The sequence below is a fragment of the Balearica regulorum genome, chromosome 3 (assembly GCF_011004875.1).
Source record: "Balearica regulorum gibbericeps isolate bBalReg1 chromosome 3, bBalReg1.pri, whole genome shotgun sequence".
Classification (NCBI taxonomy): Eukaryota; Metazoa; Chordata; class Aves; order Gruiformes; family Gruidae; genus Balearica; species Balearica regulorum.
Window position 1 is genome coordinate 26,869,755 of NC_046186.1, and position 22,604 is coordinate 26,892,358.

The 22,604-nt window shown below is 38.6% G+C and overlaps 1 protein-coding gene across 12 annotated transcripts in view; it reads left to right on the forward strand.

Moving 5' to 3' along the window:
- The window catches only part of MLIP (muscular LMNA interacting protein), a 180,276-nt gene extending 158,425 nt beyond the window's left edge, over positions 1-21,851 (forward strand). For all 12 annotated transcript variants that reach the window (XM_075747363.1, XM_075747372.1, XM_075747367.1 and 9 more), the window contains 3 exons: positions 11,097-11,150; positions 19,368-19,402; positions 21,509-21,851. In XM_075747363.1, the coding sequence (XP_075603478.1) occupies positions 11,097-11,150; positions 19,368-19,394 (81 nt within the window). In that variant the 3' untranslated portion in view covers positions 19,395-19,402; positions 21,509-21,851. The remainder of the gene's footprint in view (positions 1-11,096; positions 11,151-19,367; positions 19,403-21,508) is intronic.
- The last annotated feature ends 753 nt before the right edge of the window (positions 21,852-22,604 follow it).

A 22,604-nucleotide genomic window follows, 5' to 3' on the forward strand; every position in this document is an offset into this window, starting at 1 on the left:
ACAGTGTCAGGTGTGGAAATTTCAAACTGTTAGACTTGTTCCGTAAACAACATCCTGACATCATGGGAATTTCTTTTCATTCTCTACTAAACTTGGACTGTCATCTCTGTAAATTCCGTGGAGTTTCCCTTGGGATAAGGGATAATACGCGCTGTCTCTCCAGCCATCCAGTGTCATCCAGCCATTTTGACCCAGTGGACACATGGTCAAAATACATATATATATATATATGTAACAATTCTAACTCCATGTTGTATTTTGCTTCATCTTCCACTAGAGGGCAAAACGTGCTGCCATAAATACATAGAATCGTTTAAAATATATTGTAAATAGACTATTGAGAACGGACAGAATGTGCCAGTGCATGGAGTTGCTACTCTTCACCTGCACTTTCTTTAAAAAAATCCCCTTAGACAGGCATTCCCTCAGAAATGGGAAATGGGAATTGGCAAAAATGATCACCTGTGTCTTATATTAGAGAGGCAAGATATGGTGAACTCCTAGAACCAGTATAATTTTATTTGTTGGCTCAGGGCACGATAAAATAGCAGCTTTCTCCATTTGAAATGCTTTATTGAAAGGACAATGTGATGGTGTTTAGGCAGACTGGACCCAGTGCCAGGTTGTTTTTGTTTGAAGCTCCACGAGGTACCTGAATCTTCCTAGTTGATGGCATTACACAGATGAAGCTGAAAGATAAACCTGGCAAGTTTTGTAGATTATAACTGCTCAGAGTGATGAAATCCATAAACTGTGCCTCAAATCATTTCACAATGTGTTTTTAACTTTGATGGGAGGAGGCAGTGGGAGTCTGTCCTTGTGCTTGGAGAAGAGCAGAGAAGGCGCTCTCCTCTCATCTGTGCACAGGCTGCTTCTGAAATAAAAGTGTTGCCAATTCAGGTGAGCTGTTTCTGCTCTCATTGACCATGTCATCTCCTTTGTCCTCTCCTTCCTCACTCTGCCCCACAGGCACTAGGCACTGCTGCTCTTACTTATACTCCTTGATTTTGAATAATTTTATCAGTAGAACTTTTTATTATAAAAAAGTTCCTTTCCCTTTTTATTGGATTAAAACAGCTCAGGAAGGTGGACTTGACCACAACTATTGCAGTGATGGAGAGCCTGAGGTGACATTTAGCTGTCGCTAACTCCAAAGCGTGCTTCTGCTGGGAATCCCTCCGGCCTTTAATGGAGGACTTTGTAGGGTGGAAGAGCACAACTCTGCACCTGGAGTACTGTGTCCAGTTCTGGTCCCTGCAATTCAAAAAAGATGCGGACAGACTGGAGAGGGTCATGAAGGTGATCAAAGGGCTGGAGAACCTGCCCTATGAGGAAAGACTTGTAGGTCTTTTCTCCCTAGAGAAGAGAAGGATCAAGGAGGACCTCATCACAGGATTCCAGTACTTAAAGCATGGCTACAAAGAGGATGGAAGCTCTCTGTCTTCACAGGGAGCCACATGGAGAAGACAAGGGACAATGGATACAACTTGCACTGGGAGAAGCTTCATCCTGGTATATGAAAGAATTTTTTTACAATGAGAGCAATCAATCACTGGAACAACCTCCCTAGAGACGTGGTGGAGTCCCCATCACTGGAGGTTTTCAAGATGTGTTTGGACAAGGTGCTAGATAATCTCATCTAGGTTCCCTTTCCCACGAAGGGTTGGACCGTTCCAACCTGGACTGTTCTATGATTCTATGATTCATATGGAGGTACAATCAATGTGAATATCTGTGGGGGCAAACAGCATTAGATTTTGGGAAACTGGTCATCGTTCTGAAGGAGAAAGGAATGACCTGTCCAAGTGAAGATGCAAGGGGTGAGGGGATGCATCTCCCACAGCTGAGGACCACCTCTCAGTTCCTATTGACTTTCAAACTGCCTTTTCTTTTGTCAGCAAGGGCTGAGCACACGATTCATGTACATTCCTGTGAAAATCTCCCTGTCAGTTAAGTATTTAGCAGCACAATCTTAAATAGATTGGAGGGAATTGGCTTTTTGCAAGAGGTATGAGAAATGTTAAAAAATTACTGTTTCTGTACCTCATGAGACGTTACTTGTAAGAGTAAAGGTCCCAGATTTCAGAGGACAAGTTTTCTTTAATGTCCAACTTTGGACTCAAGCCAATTTATTTTTTTTCCTGGATCTAAAAGGAATTTTCTTGAAATCACTAAATGTTGTTGTGTTGGAAGTATCAGCTTTGCATAATCACTTGTAGGTCTGCAGGCTTATAGGTAAGCAGCATATTTAAAGGGAATCATCATTATTTTTAAAATGAAATCAGTGGTGTTTACCTCACCATCCAATATCCTACTCATTGGAGTTTGTATTTGATTAATAGTAGCATAGTGGGAATTGACATTCTGTGAACGTGGCAGCCTTTCAAGGTTGCCATGGAAAAGCACTTTTCTCCCAGACATCATCCCAGCTGCTTTTATTTCTAGAAGAGAGTCTCTTTCTCTCTTTTGAACTTTGATATTTAAATGCTGTACTTGTGTAGGTGTATTGTGGTTGATCAGCCTTCTACTATCTCTGATCCAGAACAATTGCTTTAGTGTAGAAAAAGAAATCAGAGGCAAACAAGCCAGATCATTAGTGCTGTGCTACAAATTGAGCCTCCTCGTTGGGAAAATACTAATGCTTAATATTGTTGTGTCTCCTTTGTATATTCTTTTATGGCATTGCTTGGGCTTAGTGAGCTGTTTGAGTCATGTCATACTTAGATGACATTTCTATCACTTTGGACTTGGTTTGATAATGCCTGCAGAAAATGCCTCTAGAGTTCTTGCTCAGCTCATCTTAAAAGAAAGGCAGTTCCCCTAAAGCACTTTAGGAGGATCATAACTTGGTAATCAATTGCTTTCTTTGAAACCATCAAATTAGCAACAGAACATGAAGGTAGCTTAGGCTCAACAGGAGACACAAGAGCATGCACTTAACGCTGAGATGTCTTAAGTCTGGCACTGCCTGGAAAGAGCTCTGCTACCCACTCCTGCAGAGACAGCTCTTCCAAAGGATAAAAAGGAATTGATTACTGTGTCACCCCTTTTGGCCTGGGTAGTCAGGCACTTTTGAGAGCCTTGCTGTCTTATTTCCACTAGGAGAAGCTGTTGATGGTAGGACCCTGGTATTTCTTTGGTGTACTTCTGTTCATTTAGAAAATGTATACAAAATGTTGTTTTTTCGAATGTGGTAGGATCAAATCCCAGCCCAGAAGTGTCCAGGTTTCCTCTTGGAACACACTTATAGCCACATCTGTTGCTTTCTGCCTTCTCATTTATACAGGCTGTTTCTGTCAGACAGTTTAAACCAGTCTTAAGCACCAAAAAGTGCTTTAAAATGCTTTGTCTTCATTCTTGGAAGTCTCTATAATATAAAACTTGAGTTCAATCTTACACCTGGCTTTCTAGGATGATTGCATCTAGTCTTCTGCATAGTGGATTTCAGGAAGACATTTTTAATACATAAAGCAATATCAAATATAATAGAAATTCTGGCCCTAGCTAACAGCTAATTTCTGAGGTGTCTTTATCTTTGCCTTCTGTATCTGCAGATTAATATGTGAACATAGATCTTAGGAGAGCAACCTAAGGAAGCACAACAGCCTAAATACTACAACGCTCTTAGTATCTGCTTCTGATGTCTCTGCTGTGAAGGGGATTTTATGACATGCCCCGTGGTGATGGGGCAAGGTTACCATAGCTTGGAGGATGCTTCTTATGCTAGGATCGTGATCCATGATTGGATTTGGACGGGATACAACTCCATTTCCAGGAGAATTTGTAACCACAGAAAACGGGAATTTTAAAAAATAATCTCTATTAATGATTTGGCAAATGGGAACTGCAACCTGGGGACATGTTTTTGCTTTTAATATAGTAATAAAAACAAAGGATAAAATTACAAAGAACATAAGCCACTCAGAGGTAAAGGCTGTTTTCAAGAGCAGAAGTAGAACTGTACTATTGAGTGAAAAATATCAAAATTTGGTAAGCATGTAACCTATATGAGAAAGAAAAATGATACTTGTATGCTTTTTATTGACAGTGAGAAAACAAAGTCTGAAAAAAAAATCATAATTAATGGAAACTGTGCCAAAACACCCAGAGATATAGAGAAATTTGTATCTTAGACCTCACTGAACACAGATGTTTCGAGAGAATTTCCTGCTGCTTTTTTAGATTGTAGCTAACTCTTCCAAGGTATCAAGGAAAAGTAAACAATGGGCTAATGAACCTTTGGAAACTACACATTTTAAAGGATAAATTGGCATAATTAGAATTCACTTAACTTTTATTGCATATATTGATATAATGTGTACTTTGAAATATGGCCTTAATTAACTCCACTTCCAGTTATATTAGAAAAATGTATAAAATATGATTAGTTCTGGTGAAATTCCAAGTGTGTACTTAGAGCTTGAATTAAAGAAGCCAGTATTTACCTGTGTTATAGAGATGTTATGAACTGCAAGGCATTTTCTCTTTGGCAAAGTGTTCTGAACTTTGACGAAGAGGTCATATATGATAAACTGTAAATTATATTACTAGCTTTCTCTTTTTCTTAATTAAACAGTGGCTATCATTTTAGTAGTTATATGACAGGCAGAATATGATCTTAATATAAATTTGAATATAATAGGTGACAGTTACACCTGTATATTTTTGAAAATGCAAAGTTTGTGCTTTGGATTTAAAGTAGCTAAGGTGAAAGATCTCTGTTGCATGAGAAGCTGACTCAGAAAACGGCTTATTGGGTTTTGTAGCTAATCTGGGAAGAAAATATGGGGGAGAGGGGGAAGGTCAGCTCTGAAAATTAAATCCATTTCATTTCACGCTTTCACCTGGAAAGCAGTTAAATGTCTTTGACTGTTATCAGTCAATAAGCAACGAGCCCCTTCCTAGGACAGGGAAGCAATGTCTCTTCTAAGCAATGACTCAATTTCTGTGAGTCCCTTGCTAAGGGAAATTTCAAACACTTGTGTTGCTGGAAATTCTGAAAGATTTCTTTTCTTTCTAATACAGATGAAAATTTGAAAACATTTAAATACTCCAGAAATCAAAATGTATCATTAGCGTGTGCATCATATGAACTAATTCAAAGCAGATAGTACTAGTCTGTGTGACTGGAAGATGTTTGTCTACTTTGCTGCCTTGCTGTGTGGGTGTGTAGGTTGTGGTTCTCATGCCTCACGTCTTTGTTAGGCGCCTGGTACCCTTGCTGGCCACCAGCTCCTGTAATCACCTATAGTGAAATTAGCCCCGTGAGGAACTGCAGAGCTTGATTAGCCCACAGCAGAAAACAGAGGCTCTTATCATGATTGCCACAAAGTGCACTGATAGTGAAATACATTTTAATATTTTATGGAAGTGATCCAAAACAAAACATCCAGGTCAGAAACCACAACATTCCAGTTACGGACAGGATTGCTTATGATTAAACACTTAATTATATTCTTCTGAATGACTAGTGAGAGTTTTCAAGAGAGATCAAAATGTTTTGCAGAAAGCTTCATTTTTCTGTTGTTACTGTTTTTCATTGAAAAATCATTTTGGCAGAAAATCCTCAGCCAATTTCATCACAGGCTAGCTCTGCCTGAGAAGTTGAACTTGGCCTGGGAAAAGGCAGCCCAAGGAAAACCGATGCACTGTCAGGCTTGTGTGCATCTCCCTCCCTCCAGCTCCACTCAGAGATAAGGAATTCCTACTGCAAAGCCCTGTAACTCTTCCAGCCTCTGGTAATCAGGTACAAATCTTTCAGTCTCACCCCACTCTGGTGCCCTCCAGGGCTGTGTCCTGTGAGAACCTGTCAGGCAACCATGCCTGCGTGCGAGTTGTCCCTCTTGTGCAGGTACTTATCAGTGTCTGGAGAGAGCTTTGAAATCTTAAGGTTAGAAATGCACAGGTACAGTAGTGTATAATAACAATTTGCAAGTCAGGACGTTCTATTGCATATGTGGCTGAAGGCACATTAAAAATCTTTGTTGTGATCACTGTTTCTACTTTACATTTCCTTTTAAGGAGAGGTGAAAGGTGCAAAAGGATTGGGTGCTTAACTGAATCTTTGAAATGGATTTTATACTATATCATTTCAGAGAGACTAATGACATCATAATTATAAATTGTCCCTTTACATTATATATTTTCTCTTCCCTTAGTTTAAGGTAGTGCTTGTTCTGCTGCTGTGGGTGTTTTACCATTTATTGGTACCCTAGTTTTCATGTTATTGTACTCAGAAAATTGGTTATCTATAAAATTGTTTTATAAAAAAAGTTTGCGTGTTATGCATGTATAAATAAACATTTTTAGTCTTTGAGAAATTAGTCATTTTTCCTGTTGTGAAGGAATGACTCTATGTTTCATAAGAGTCTAGAATACCTAATTTATTTTCAAAGTAGATTAAAGACTTAATGGAACAGTTTGAAAGAATAGTGTATACGTGAATGTTCTCTGGTTACTGTAGTTGAAATATTCTTATTTCTTATGTACATTATCTCTCACCGGTTCCAAAGAGTTTTAAATCTGTGTCTTAATTAGCAAAGATTGCAGACCCTCTAGAGAGTGACTTAGATTTATGAAAAAGGTCTTACATTGAGAACACCTCAGAAAGCTTTATATTAGTTCAGAGGCAGCTGTGATTCATAGCACAATAAAGATAAACTGACCTTTTAAAGGCAAATATGTCTTGCTGATTACTTTACAGATCTACATGAACAAAGGTCTAACTGAGATGTTATATAGCCACCTCTTTTCTAAGCCTTGACTGAGTCTGTAAGAGGTTATTTTGGCCAGGTATATAATTTCCCTTTGAACTTATTGGCTGCAAATACTTATATATTGTCAGGATATTCTGCTCTCCTCAGTACAATTTTTTGCAGCCGCAAATGCAGATTTGTCTAGTTTGCTCTTTCACTGTTCATAGAAATAATAAAGAAAATGTCACATTACCAGAAAACTGAGTGACATCTGGAAAAGTTAAGAATTATTAATTAACCTTGTAAGAGCAATGCGGAATTTTGTAACTGGCAAAGGAAGCAAGAATAGAAATTATAAAAGCAATATTGTTATCTTCCACCATCAACAGACGCAATCCTTTTACATTTGTAGAAGAAAATGGGGCTTCTTGCCAACTATGGTGACCTGGAGATGAAAGGCAGCCAGTGACAGAGCTTGATGAGGTCTCACTAAGACAACACACCTGTAAAAAGTACATAGTCCAAGTTGTATTCACACTTCAGATCTTGTGGACATGAGGTGCATTCCTATATGCTTCTGAGGGATGATAGTCGCACAATGTCTAGTAAGGAAGGGTTAATCCCACCTCATTCTGCCTGCTTTGGGTTCTGGTACTTTTAAGTTGACTGTCTGGCCCTCTGATGTTGATAGCTCAGCTTTGCAGAGAGATTACCACCCTCCATGAGGATCTTTCTCCTGTGCTTGGGGCCATAAGTTGTACTATGATTCAGGTACAAGGCTGAGTTTAATCAGGTAGGCTCCTGTCCTATTACGTGTCCTCTGAACACCCTGGGCTGACCACCATGCAGAGAAGACAACATGGAGATGCCAATGCCCTCCTTTAGTACTTCCCAGACAGTGAGAGACTTGATTACAGTGCTCACCTCACCCTGCCAAGACTCAGACTTCTCTGTTTTCCAAAAGAGTCAGTCCTTTGCCATGAGGCTGCAGAAAACAAGTGCATTGGGACAGCGAGTTCCATCCTGCTTGTGAAACTGGCCTGGTGTGCATTCAAGAACACAAAAATCATATTTGTAAGGAAAAATCAGAGAGGAAAGAATAAGACTCTGTAGCCTCTTGGTTAAACTCAGAGGACAGGCATGGGACCTTTTCCACAGCAAAGCTGACACATTTGAGATTACATTGACACTTGATGGAAATAACACAGGGAACAGGCCTCCAGCTCGTTAGGATGAAGTCACCCAGGCCAATGCATTCAGCTCCTTGCAGCTGGCAGAGGCAGAGCTGTACGATTCCAGGGAGAAACCCAACATCCTTCTTTCAGGGACCTGCAAGACAAAGCATTATTTCAGCAGAAAGGATGCAGCACTTGGCTTATGTGCTCCGTATTTACTATAGTACTACTTAAAGTTCTTTATAAATGTAGCCATATGTGACTTCCTTAAGACTAGACCCCATGTCATGGCAAAATCAGGTCTCCAGACACCTGCCTAGTAGAACATATAGACTCTCCTACAATAGCTTCATGTGTTTTATGTCAGAGAAGCCTTGGGAAAAAGAGAGAACTGTATATTGTTCAGTTTTCTCCAAGTCTTAAGCCTGTATTAACTTTTTTCACCATTATTAATCAGTGAAATCCTTGTTTGCCTCTCACTTGTCTTCTTTCAATTAAGCCTCTCCAAAATAATCAATATTATGAGTGCTGTCCAGAAAATACAAATAGTTTTCCCTCTCTATGGAGACTGTTATACATGCTGGCTCTTTAGTTTGAAAAGAGATGCTATCAAAATAGAGGAAGCAAATATATTTCTTGGACAAAAAATATCATTACTTTTGTCAGGTCTAAGGAGGGAATTGAAATTCAAGGAACAAGGTAAGGTAGAAGCATGATTTAGAGAGGCATTTCAGGTTAACATGGTAGGCAGTGAATACCAGCAAGAAAGGCCAGGATGAGATAACACAATAAAAGTGCATTTTTCATTGATTGGCACTTTGCAATTTGAGAAAAAGACCTGTTGCATTCTCAGATCACTGCTTGACTAGGAAGCCTTTCTTTCTTGCAAGCAGTGGGCAATTCTCAGAGAGCTTAGCTGCACTTTCTGCTACATCAGAAAGTAAACAGAAAATGATTGATACTTTCCCTCTTCTCTTTGTGATTGATCCTTCTCATTTTGCCTGGAATACAGAGATGCCATATTGTGGTGAGGCAATAGGTAACTCAACTCTAGGGTTTATTTCAATGAAATAAGCTTGCCAAGATACCTCAGGTGTTGCTAGAATTTTGTACCTGTGTATCACCAAGGACTGCCCACCCTTGGTAGGTGCAGGATGCTGGGTTTGGAAGCAGGACTTCTGTGTTCCACACAGGCTGTTGAACACCTCCTGTGTGTGTTGTGAAGAGCTGTGCTGCAGCAGCGGGGTGCTGTAAGGTCTGGGGGTTGCCTCAGCGGCTGTGCTGGCTGAAACTGGGAGCCAGGTGTGTGGCAGAGGGAGGGATCTTACTGCTGAAAGGATCTAGGCTCCTTACCTTTCCTTTTCCTAAAATTATTCCCTTGTCTAAATTTACTGAAGAAATAAATAAACTTTAGGCAATAAGTTATTCACTTGCTTTTTCATTTTTGGGGACAAAAATTCAATTAAATGGTTCAAAGCTTCTAGAACTGCTCCTGTTGTTGCTAGAGTTGATTCCTGCTTCCCTGAAAGTGAATGAGGGCAAATATTCAAAGGGAGAGAACAATACACAGCAGATCCATAATGTAATTGCAGAAAATTAGAGTATATGCTTGTATATACTATAGAGTATATAGCTTGTATTAGGAATAGTGTGGCCAGCAGGACTAGGGATGTGATTGTCCCCCTGTACTTGGCACTGGTGAGGTTGCATCTCGAGTACTGTGTTTGATTTTGGGTGCCTCAGTACAAGAAGGACATTGGGGTGCTGGTGCATGTCCAGAGAAGGGCAACGAAGCTGGTGAAGGGTCTAGAGCACAAGTCTTTTGAGGAGCAGCTGAGGGAACTGGGGTTGTTTAGCCTGGAGAAGAGGAGGCTGAGGGGAGACCTTATTGCTCTCTACAACTACCTCAAAGGAGGCTGTGGTGAGGTGGGTGTTGGTCTCTCCTCCCAAGTAACTAGCGAAAGGACAAGAGAAAATGACCTCAAGTTGCATCAGGGGAGGTTTAGATTGGATATTAGGAAAAATTCCTTCACCAGGCATTGCAACAAGCTGCTCAGAGAGGTGGTGGAGTCACCATCCCTGGAGGTGTTCAAAAAATGTGTAGACGTGGCACTTCGGGACGTGGTTTAGTGGACATGGTGGTGTTGGGTTGACGGTTGGACTTGATGATCTTAGAGGTCTTTTCCAACCTTAAAGATTCTGTGATTCTATGATTCTATGATATTACACTTCAGTATCCTTCTTTGTATGTAGGACCAGATTAGCAGATCAGTTGTGCTTCTGGAAAAGCACAGTTTCAAAATTAATTTTCTTAGGGCAAGAACAATATTTTTTTAAGCAACACATAATTTGTTATTTATCTAAATACCAAAACAAAATAATGCCTTTGATACATTGACAATATCAGGCTTCTTCCAACCTTGCTTTCATACAATTCTAAAATACCCAAACTCCAACACTTTCAGCAACCTTTGCTCTAAAGAGGATATCTCTGTGTCACTGTATAAGAAAACCTCACAAGCTTATGATCTGAACATTCCCTTTATAATCTCCAGCTTATCTGTTTACCTGTATTCTAATTAAAGTTTTATTGAAATTGGTATGGTTCTTCAGTTACCTCCATCAAACTTCATCACTCATATGCAAGTCATATAATACTCAAAACACTGGAAAATTACTGATATCTAAAACTCCTTTCTGCACATACTAATTACTGTTATACAGCATTTGTTAGTTAAATGTTTGTATGATTTATGTCTATAAAATTTAAGATTAAGGAGAACTCTTTTGGAGGAGATTTAAGAAGACAGATATTCAAAGTGACAGAAATACAGTTGCAGTTCTAAATAGCTTTATGTGCGTTATCTCATAATAAATGTATTATAAGGCAGGTGCCCTTGCTGTGATTTTTACTTGAGATGCCTTTTTCAAATTGGAAAGTGATTTATCCCTTCCCGACACTTTTAATTATGGGAATATGATATAACGGAAAACAGGCCATACCTTGAAATAGATTTTCATATAGGCAAGGAGTAGTAAGAGAGTAAGTACCCTGTTAAACACAAATGGGATCTCATTGCCTTGCTATCCTTTGCATGACTGAGGGCATTGGCTTTCATTATTAAACTTTAGTGATATTTTATATAGAAATTGAACTGATAATGGATTTCTTTTTCCTGTTTTTAACCTCATGCTCTCTCCAACCTGTGACATCTTGGCTCGGCAGCCCAGTCATCCAATAGTGCCTATTCCAGAAAATGAAACACTCAGCTCTAAGGAGGTAATCAGTTGACATTTAATGGCTTTAAGCATTTGCATGCTAGCTTTCTCTTTTATTTATGTAGCTTGTGTAGAGTTGATGAGCAAAAATGTGCTTTTGTCCAGTGCACCGACTAGATAAGCATTAATTATTCTTAATGATTAAAGAAGAAAAAAAGACATGTTTTGCAGACTGTGTTGCTTATGTGAATTCGGAGTAACACTAAAATTTATACTAAAAGGTTCCTGATAGATGCTGTTTCGATGTTAGTAAGCAGGATTTGTTAAATTATGCAGTTAGCCCCATTTAAATGACACATTCCACAGTTTGCAGTCACTGGTATAGCTTCTGTTTTAAATACGAGATACAACAACTACCAGAAGCACTTAGGATAATTAGTTATTGAAAATTTTGTAAAGGACTATCAAGAAAACATAACACATATTGCAAGTTTGCCCAGTATCAAAATTCAGTGCCAGCTTTATTTGACTTTGAAAGACACAAATCTTCTTGAAGTCTAAATTCAGTGGCCCTGCTACTTTTACATATCTAAACTCTAGGAGTGTACTGGTTACCACCCTAGATAATTCATTCAATGAGAGCTGAAGCAATCTGCTGTGCATCATCAATTTTCTCTTGAGACAGAGCACATAAAAATTAAAAAGGTTCTGCTGGCAAAGGCAAGTCTTTTTTTCCAATAAGGTCATGAACATGAAGCTGAATTATAGCTTCAATGTTGAAATAAACATATGTAATTTAATTAACTGTAATATTTTTTACTGTAGGCTTTGGAATGTAATAGAACATCTTTAATTAAAGGACATTTTCAATATTATTTTAGAAATTCACATATGAAGGCATAACTTACTACCAATAATAGCATTATGAATACATTTATGACACAAGAATGAATTTTTTACTACTGAGGCCTCTTTCAGTTACCAGGAGCATGCTCATAATTATTTCACAAGTTTTCTGATGAATTTAACAATATAGATAGGAATAACTACATTTTCATAACAGTTTATTTTTAATTTATTATTTTAAAATTAGATTCTACTCTTGCTAAAAGCAGCAATATGAGCATTTAAATAAATGAAATGGCTGTTTTCCAATAATTGCTACCAAATGACTAACTTTCTTGTTGTTTTGAAAAATATTGAGGGAGTTCTGAGGTCTAGCCTTTCACATATTGGAAGCCGAGGGTTTGCCTGGATCCTGAATTTGTTGACAGCCTGTCAATATATCCTCATAGTTTATCTCAGTGTCCACTGGAAAAAAAGGTTAAAAAAAAGTAAAAGAAAGAAAAAAAAAAAAAAAAGGTAGACATCTCGTTTATTGGGTGGATCAACAAACTGCTGTTCTGCACCGGGAGTATATGAGACATGAACATAACCTCTTATTCTCATGTGCATCCCTGGCCTCTCTGTGCAGGGGGGGCATGGACTTCGAGCTACTTCATGTCTCTTTTTGTTTGAATCTGCATCACAGCCTTCCAGCCTCCTCCCTTGTTCCTTGCCTTTGACCTTTCCGCTTGTTTCTACACCATCAATTCCCTTTCCTCTGCCTCCCAGGAGCCACTTCGTGGTTCTCTTGAAAGCAGTTGTTATGGTTTCTGCTGTGGATCTATCCAAAGTAAGCCCCAAGATGCCTTCACAAAATGAAGTTAGACAACAAATACCTTGCTGAGCTTCTCAGATAGGTTGTTTTTTTCCCATCTCATCTGTAAAGTTTCTAAAATAATATTGAAGGTATTTCATTAGAGGGCAGTGAGAGGGACTGAATAGTTAGGGGATAAATTTTTTGTTAAGATGAAACAGATTTGCACTAAATTCTAAAATGTGTGTATATATATACACACACATATATGTATATATGTATATTTGCATGTGTATATATATGTATGTGTGTGTGTGTGTATATATATATATGTGCAACCTCTGATGATGCAGCTGATTTTCCTGTATTGGAAAATAAGATAGAGGAAAGCAAACGGCTAGATCCCCATCTCTCGTCCTCCTTTAAAATTTACACATTGAAGGACAACTTTGCAGATCTAATGGACAGTCAGATCTTTTTAAAGTGAACTCTTTCAAGAAACAAGACACATAATTTAACTGATGCATTAAGATCAGTTCAGAAAGTGAAGCATCTCATAACGACATAGTGAAGTCAGACTACTGTGACTGAGATATTCTTGTAAACATGAGGTTGTAGCATATTCTGAATTGACAATGACAACAAAAGCTCAAAATTCCTTTGGTTAGAGGCCAACTTGGTTTGTTCCAACGCAGACAAAATATATAGCACTGTATTCTAAAAGTTCTGTTGTATTTTAAACAAACACTTTGAACAGAATTTCTATCAACCAATTTATTAAAAAGCTTAAGTGTACTCCTACAGTTGGAACATTTGTACCATGACCTGTAGAATAAAGATCTCTGATGAAATTGTGGTTGCATTTATAAAGACCAAAGACAATCAATTGGAAAGATGAGGATTTATCTGGGCTATTATCAGTACTCTGTATTTCCCTTGATTAACATCTTATTGGGTGACGGTCATTCACCACTTACAATAATGTTAGCTGCAGGCAAATAGCTCTAAAGTTAAAAAAAGTGTCAGATACCATTTGGTACAGCTGAGCAAGCTGAGTATTTGTGCTGGTTCCCTGGGGCCTGTCATTAATGTGTATTTTGTAACTGACTATTACTATATAGGTGGATTCCAGTCCACATGTAGATACAGAAGGAAGAATTATGTCAGGCTCACCACCAGCTGATCAGGAAATAATGTCAAGAGATGACACATTTTCTCTTTTCTCTATTACAAACCAAAGAAAGTCTTCTCCAATTAACTCTTTAAAATACTGGTACAAGGCATATTATTTATTTTTTCCCCAATTTTTTATCACATTTTTAGCAGAAGGAGGTGAGCAGGGGACACCATGCTGGCCATGTTGAGACTGAGCAATGTCTCTCCATGTTTAGGGGGTGGCAGAGAAGACACAAATACATCTAGAGATGACCCCCCTTGCTCATTCTCAGTCAAGAACGACTGAACAAGGGCATCCATTTCCCTTGAGATCTATTGCTGGAGATGGAAGTATACAGCACTGATGCCCAGAAGGAGATCAACATTTGTGCTATCTTGGAGACAGACAGGAGAGCAACATAGAGCCAAGAGCATCTCAAAACATTTGGAACACTCTTCTTAGCTGCCCTGAGGGTGGTGACTTCTTTGAGATATGTTGTTGTTGAGCTATTTCTAAAGAACCACCAAATTTTCACCATTTTCTCTTTTATGTGGTTCTTTCTTCAAAATTGTGTGTTATGCTGCTTTCCCTTTTCAGTGCAGTGAAAAAACCAAGATAAGCCATAGTTGATGATTTTTAAAATCACAACATCTTTCAGGCACCTGTATTGTTCCTTCTTATTTAGGAACTTATCTCTTCTCTAGGAACTGTTTGTACTGAATTCACACTTTATGAGTTTATTTATATAACCTACCTAATTTAAAATGTTTTCACCTAATTTAAAATGTCCTTTTTATCAGTGAAGTCCTGTTTGGATGCTGAACTGATTAGGAAAAATTCTGTCAAGTTACAAGCCCAACATTACTCTTACTGCTGTAATAAGAACCTTAGATCTCTATTCTACAATCTCTGCCCTCATCAAAATGCTCTTCTTTATCTAAAATTATGTATAGGTTCATACTTAACTTCTCCCACAATGTTCCTCCCTCAGAGCTAACAACACAGTGAGAGAAAGTCAGTGTGATTTCTGCAATTCCAAAAAAGAATGGGTGGGCAGATGCTCTGTGAAATGTAAGCACCTCCTTGACCTTTAGGAAGGAGTGAGGGAGGGGAAGAATGGAAGGTGCTGCTAATTTCTGCTTAGTAATTCATATTGTTTTCGTCAAAGCAAACTATTCACTGGTAAAAGAAAAGGAGCTACCTTTGTGTTCAGAAGAACATCATTCTATTCTTCATGCAACTTCAGCTTCATTCTGTAACAGCATGAAGCAAATTAGATCTGACACTTCCCCGTGAAAGCAGGAAAGCAAATAAGGGACATTCTCCTCCTTGTACTCGTTCTCTACAACCAGTGCCTTTTAGTTGGAAGAGATCTGAAGGATATTCCTTTAAAACCTAACCAAGAGATATACCAGTAATTTCAGATACCTATTGTCTTCCTTTCAAGTAAACCTAGTGTTTGCCCGGGTTATGATGTGTGAATGATGTTACAGTCATTCTCAGAATTGTACTGAGTCAGAAGCTTTAGAGAGAACACAGGCTGTATGTACCTGTATTGTCATAAAAAGACATTGCATGCAGGTGCTAAAAGTATGTACTCATTATGCTTATTCATATATGACTTGCAAAATACCAAGTCTGTTATACAATTACTTTAGCTTCATATAATCTTTTGCTGTGGCTGTTATTCTATCTATATCTCATCTGTTTGTTATTTCTAAAAGGTCTGCAGTAATTATTTGAGACAATAATAGCATCTGTAAGGTCAACATTCTTAAAAAGACCTTATGAGAAAAAGCTGATTTCATTGACTTCAGTGGTGGCAGAATTTCACTGGCTGTCTTTTGTGAAAATTTGTGGGAGTTTTAGTAAAAGAAGCTCTTTTTTTCTTTTCTTTTCTTTTTTTTTTTTTTTTATACACAAGAGGAAACAATCTGCCCTGCTCCACTTTAAACAACTTTAATAGCAAAAGTTCTTGAAATCTGAAATTCTATGAAAATGTCAATGAGGTCCAAAGTTCTGTTATACATTGCTCTTAATCTTTATTTACTTAAGTAGTGTTCCTGGTCAGAGGTCAACATTAGTATTAATCATTGATAGATTCTACATATAAGAAGAAAATGCACTCATTTCATGAAAGAGTCCTTGTACTAAAGAATTTATGTAAGGGGTTTTACATTAGACCAAAGCTCCAGCCCAAATGTCATTACCAGAGCAGAGCAATGCTCCTCCTGTTAAAAAGACTGCCGTTGTACCCTGCGTTTACAAATAAAATCCCAGAGCTTACAAAATGCCCCCAAAGCTGCTTGACATCATGATCGCTATGACGCGTGGATGGACGAGCGTGGGCTGTGCCCGTAGTGGAGGCCTGCCGTTCCTTGTCGCCGGTGGGAAGGCAGGAGGGCAGGGCACAGCTGCCTTCTCCTCCAGGTTATCCTGGCAGCCTGAGGGAGGCTGCTGGCGGTGGGTAGGTGTTCTGTAAGGAGCCAGCTCTCACGTACCATGCAATACCTTTTCAACTTGTAAAGAAGATCCCTGTCAAAGCAAGAACAGGGGTATCGTAGGTACCTAATGAAACTAGAGGGAACTACATCGAAAGCTGCTCCCATTCAAATGTCAACTCCTTTGTTCAAGCACCTTCTTCTTCCATTTGGTGCTGGGATAGGCCTTTCCCCGCGTGCAGGCATATTGGGGCAAAAGACTACGTTGCTCCTCATGCTTTCCTTGGAGCCACAAGCACGGGCTCTCCACCTGTCACATCGCTGACACAATGTTCGCTTTTTACTTTCAGTCTTGTGTAAAATTACAGCCCCGTCCACCGGACAGTGGAGAGCTGGTATACACTCGTATGGCAGAGCATCGCTGCCGGCTCTGCAGCTAGCCAGGCTGCAGAGCACGCGTGTGTTACACCGTGGTACAGTCAGCATCTCTTCCCTTCCCACGCCTGGGATGCAGGCTCAGAGTGGTCTTTGCAGCACTGCTGATTTGCAGAGTTTTATGAATTATCTAATGAACTAGGGGGCATTAGGCAATCCATAAATAATGCTGCACAGACTGAGACTAAGCATAAGGATTAAGGCAGCAAATAATAAGGCAAAGAGCAACAGCAATACATACTAAAAAAAGCTCTCGAATTATACAAATTAGAAAATTCTTTGATGTCGCTTACTTCCAAAATGAGAACTGTTCTGAGTTGACCTGTCATCCTCCAAAATATTTTGGAACAAAATGAACAGTACCTCTCTGAAGTGATAGTCTCACCACCCTTAGTTTATTCTGAGCAGGCCCAGGACTGCAGCCCTAGGCTCTCTCCATATCATCATAAGAGTTCATTTAACTGAAAATTTAATGACCCTGCAAATGAGCATTAAAAGTAGGAATAACTACTGCTTTTGCTAAAGGAATAAGAATTTCAGGTGTTAGCTGTGACAAATTCTTTAACCTCCTAAATGGATGGGCCACTAAAAGGGAACAGTAAACTGCAGTCTTCTGGTATTTATAAATACAAAGGTAGGTCCAAACAATGCACTTTTGTAAATTCTCAAATAAAACCTTTAAATATCAGCAGACATACTTTCTATTTACTTTGTAGTTTAGCAATGCTTTAAACTTTTCAATATTTAATACTTTATATGTACAACAGGAAATTTATACTTTCAAAAGGTATTTGGGCAATACTTTTGGCCAGCTTCAATGATATCTTGTTTTAAGTAAAATGTTTCATTTATAGCCTACTGACATCAAAGGGCATATTAGATCACCATGCATTAAAAAGGAAAAAGCATTTTATGCATTTATAGAATTTTATTTCTAATATGATCACTATAAAAATAATTACTGTAAATGTAACTTATATGGTAAATGTAAATTATATGATAAATTTACGTTAAGAAGTCTGAAAGGGTAGTAATATAAATGTGATACAGAGAAAGTACAAAATGTCAGTATGTCATTTAAACTGCCATTTTAATCTAATTCTATTTGGCTTTAAGAAACAGCTGTTGTATTTGATCCCCTTTAAATAATGGCAGGAGTACTGTGTAACAGTTAGAGGAAAAGAGCTTGCCCTGAACAGGTATTCAGAACACAGCTGTAGTTTGAAGAAGGCTTTTTTATTATTCAATACTTAAGTAATGCATAATTAATTAGAATCACAGAAACAGACAAAAATTAGTTATATTGTTTGACCACTCTTATGATAAAAAGTATTTTTCCTTATGGCTAGTTAAAATTTCCCCCCTTGTTGCCTCCTTTCCTTTCACCATGCAAATCTGAGCTGTCTATAAAGGCCGCTTAAACAGCTGGAGAGGGAAAACGGATACCCCTTACCCTACTCCTCAGGTTAGACAAGCCCTGTAGCCTCGCCTCATATGTCATATGCCTTTTCAAGAGGTCAAGGAACACTTACAACCCTCCTGATGGTTCTCCATTGGGGATTTTTTGTTTGCTTGACAACTCATTTCTATTGGGAGGGCTCAAAAATGGAAACTAGGTTCCAGATGCAGCTTCAGTAGTGCTCAGCAGAGGGGAATAACAACTTGCCTCAACCTGCTGGCTATACTCTAATTAATGCAACTGTAGATGAGGCTATCCTTCATCACAGCAAGGCTGGACAGACACATGTTCAATTTGGTGTCAGCCAGACCTCAGGTCCTTCTCTGCAGAGCTGCCACCCAGCCAGTCAGTCGCTGGTCTGTACCGCTGCATGGGGTTGTTCACTTCCTCTGCCCCTCTTGTCCTCCGTCAGATGCAGGATTTTGTATTTGCCTTTGTTCAAACCGCTCCCACTAGCCTGTTCCTCCAGTCTGGCAAAGTCCTCCAGAATGGGAGCCGTACCCTCAGCATATCAGTCTCTCCCTCTCCTCCAAGGTAGTAACATCCACAGATTTCCTGGACATGTAGGCTCTCCTACCACCCAGGTTCCCAGTGGAGATGTCACCCTAGCATCCTCTGAAATGCCACCTGGAACAGAGACTTTGAACTGTTGACCACTATCTTTTGAGACCAGTGGTCCAGCCAGTTATTCAATCCAGTGTAGTCCACCCTGCTCCACCGTTTGGGCACCAGGTGACTGTAGGAGATGATTGTGTCGAAAGCCTGGCTAAGGTGAAAGAAAACAACATCCATGCTGTGTGAATGCAAGGTTGGCCACATGCTCTGTCCTCCCAGGATGTGGTCCAAAAAAGAAGTGGAAACCCAACATGAGTCTGAAATGTCTTCTAAGGCACATTTATGCATTGATGCTTGTCTGTTGAAATTTGCTATGTGCAGTACACTTCCTCAAACATGTCAAACCATGAAAAATCTTCCCCAGTCCAGTAAGCATAGTTATAAGTTAACAGTGCAGGAAACCAACATTTTTAAAATACAATGTGCTATATGAAGCTGTCCACCAGTTTTTAGAATTGTGCCTGCTTAACATACTGCAGTTTTTATTCTCCTCTCCACTTTGTTTTCATCTTTTATTTCCCTTTTTTCTACAGGTTGCCAATGAAAGAGGTTCTGTTTAGCTAAGATGGTGAGTATTACTATTTTTCTGACTTCATCACAGTCACACTTTGAATATGTAACTATTTCTTTAGTATTGCTTTAACAATTTTTTATGATTTTGTTTAAAAAGATGATAGGATGCTTTAGCTATAGAATTCAGATTTATTTGGATAATAATCTGGCTTTGTTTGGTGAAGGATTTACTATTAATAATTACCAATGCAGAATAATTCCACTTCTTAGCATCACAGAATAAAGTCACAATTGAATTAATTTTAAAAGTGGGATGCAATCAAACAGTTGGAAGAACTTGAGGTATGGTCTGGAAGTAGATTGTGAAGTAATGTCATTGAAATAAGATGAATATTATTTTATATTTGAGTGCGTAATCATATAGTGCCATTAAAATGAATGGTTTGCTAGCGTTAAAAAAACCTATATTGCAAATAACGAGCTATGCTTGAGAGCAGATATAATGTAGTCCTTAACAAGGGAGGTCAGCAAATAGGTGATATAGAAAAGGCTGAAATGTTCAATGCCTTTTTTTTGTTTCAGTTTTCACAAAAAAGGTTACTTATGACTAAAAGTTTATTATTTCACTTAGTATTAAGAATTTGGGGATAGGACCATGGAGAGAAAACAAAAAGAACACCTGAAGGAATACTGAGGTAAATCGGAGTATTCAAGATGGCACAGCCTAATGAAGCTTCCACTTAAAATACTTAATCAAAGCAATTTCTCAAACACTAGTGATTAGCAGGATAAGTAAGTTCCCAGAAAACTAGAGAAAGGCAAACACAATGTCATATCTAACAAAGGAAGAAAGGAGAATCTAAAGAATTACAGAAAAATCAGCCCCAATGACATTTCCAAGAGACTGGAACAAAGTATTAAACAACCCATTTGTAGGTATCTAGAGAATGGTAAGGAGATAAGAGGACTTGCACAGGGACACATCAGAAACAAATCCTATCAAGCTGATCTCATTTCCTTCTTTGACAGCAAAACAGATACAGGGGATGTGTTTAATACAGCGTATCTTCGATGCAGTCCCACATGACATTCGTAAGCAAGCAAAGCAGACATAGACTAAATTAAATTCACATAAGGTAGATGTGCAACTGATTAGAAAGCTGGACTCTGAGAACAATCGTTTACTGCCAAAGTGGGAGAACATCTCACACAGGCTTCCACAATGCTCTTTTCTAGCTCTAGCACTATAAAACATTGCCATTAATTACTTGCTCAATCACATGGACAGTACCAAATTTACAGGTAATGCCCATTTGGAAGGACTTGCAAGCAATTTGAAAGGCAGGATTAGAATTCAAAAAATGTCACTTACATTAGAGGAATGGCTTGAAATCAATATGATAAAATTCATTGAAGACAAATACAAAGAGATATGAAAAGCACCGACAGAAAAAGAATGATAACAATACTGCAGGAGAGAACCTGAGGATTACAGGGGACCACAAACTGAATCTGAGTTGAAGAGGTGATGCTCTTATGAAAAATGCCATTACAGAGAGATGTTAAAGGGAGTGCTTATAACAGGATGGTGGTAATTACCCATCTCTGTTCATTATTAGTGAAGAATCAGTTGCATGGGATGTGGGAAACAAATGGGGGATTTAGAAAAGATGTAAAAGTTTCAGTGGCTTCACACAGAAGAAAAGAAATAAGGACAGAGTAGAGGCATAGCTGTTTATATCTTTTCATAATGAACTGTTATAAAGAGATATTAGTCACTTCTCCATCCTTCCTGAGAGTAGGAGAAAAAGAAAAGGGCATAAATTTCAGGGAGAGAGATTTAGTTTAGAATTTGGACAGTTGCAGCTACGTGGAAATTTAAGTGCTAAACCAGTTTACCTCAGGCTGCTGCAAAGACAGGCAAGCGTCTCACAAGGTAGGTTTGGTTTGCCAGCTGTCATCTTCTCCCACAGCTATAGCACAAACAAGGTGGCTGAATATATCTTTAGAGCTTTTTTCTGTGAAACTATGAGTTACGTTTTTTAGCCAGATCATCAGGTTGTGTAAGTTAGGAAAACTAAGTGACCTCAGTGCATGTTATACAGTTTATTAATCTGTATTTTTGACAGCTTTTGTTCATGCAAAAAATCTTCTTTTGCAGCCCTGAATTAGGATCACGAGCTAAAACCGTAGAGTATTTTGAGGCCTGTTTCTATACTGAGAAGGAATCCACGGCACAAATGTTATTTAAAGCACCGTTTTAAAAAAAAAATTGCTTCCAGAATGCTAATTACAAAGCAGTAATAACAATCAAATATTCTTTCAAGAGATAATCTTATGTACTAGCATAATTAACCCCAGAGATACACACGTGAATGTGCCATATTGAAATATCATTTCCTGAAGTGCTTGCTGGTTTAAGAGATGCCCAATACAACACAGCATATTTTCTTTAGAAATAATATAAATGTTGAAATTAAATAAAGCTGTATTTTTGTTGCAAAGTGCTTGTTGTGATTCTTATTTTTACTCCTGTAAATATAACTCCATGTATTTCAAATAGCTGTGAATGAATGCCAGCATTGTTGGGAAAGGAATTCTCCCACGGTCTTAACCTTGGTCACATTTTGCCACCACACAAACACTTATTTTTGTGAAATACTCCAGGAATTATTCACGTTTGTGTCAGCACCCACAGCAATCAGCATGTACAGTGATTCTTCCTTGCCGTGCAATATTGATAGCCCTTTCGGCCAGGCAGTGTCTGTGCCAGCCAGAATTACCAGCTGCACACGTGCAGGCAGAATTACCAGCTGCACACGTGGAAGAATCACCAATTTTCTCTCCTCTCTTTTTTGACCCTGTGCTCCTCCCACACAATCTTGCCCGAACTTGGGTCTTAAACAATTTACTTCCAAAATGCATTTAAAAAGTCCAAGGAAGCTAACTGTCTATGCCTGCATGAGTCAACTGCCTTCTCCCTGATCCCTTGATCTTTTGAACAACAGTTCACCCCACAGGTACGTCCATGTTCAGGACCTTTGCGTTGCAGCCCTGTCCTGGTGTGCAGGAGCGTTTTACCTCCCTGACACACTGCTATTTGTTGCGGTTAAGATTAATATTTTAATAAGAATTGCTGCTGCTTTCATTAAAATTAATGCGATGAACTAATTTATAAAATATTATCATCAGTTAAAACATTAAAATTAAAACCAGATTAAATGGAATAGTCCTTAGGCTACTCAGCCTCTAGCACT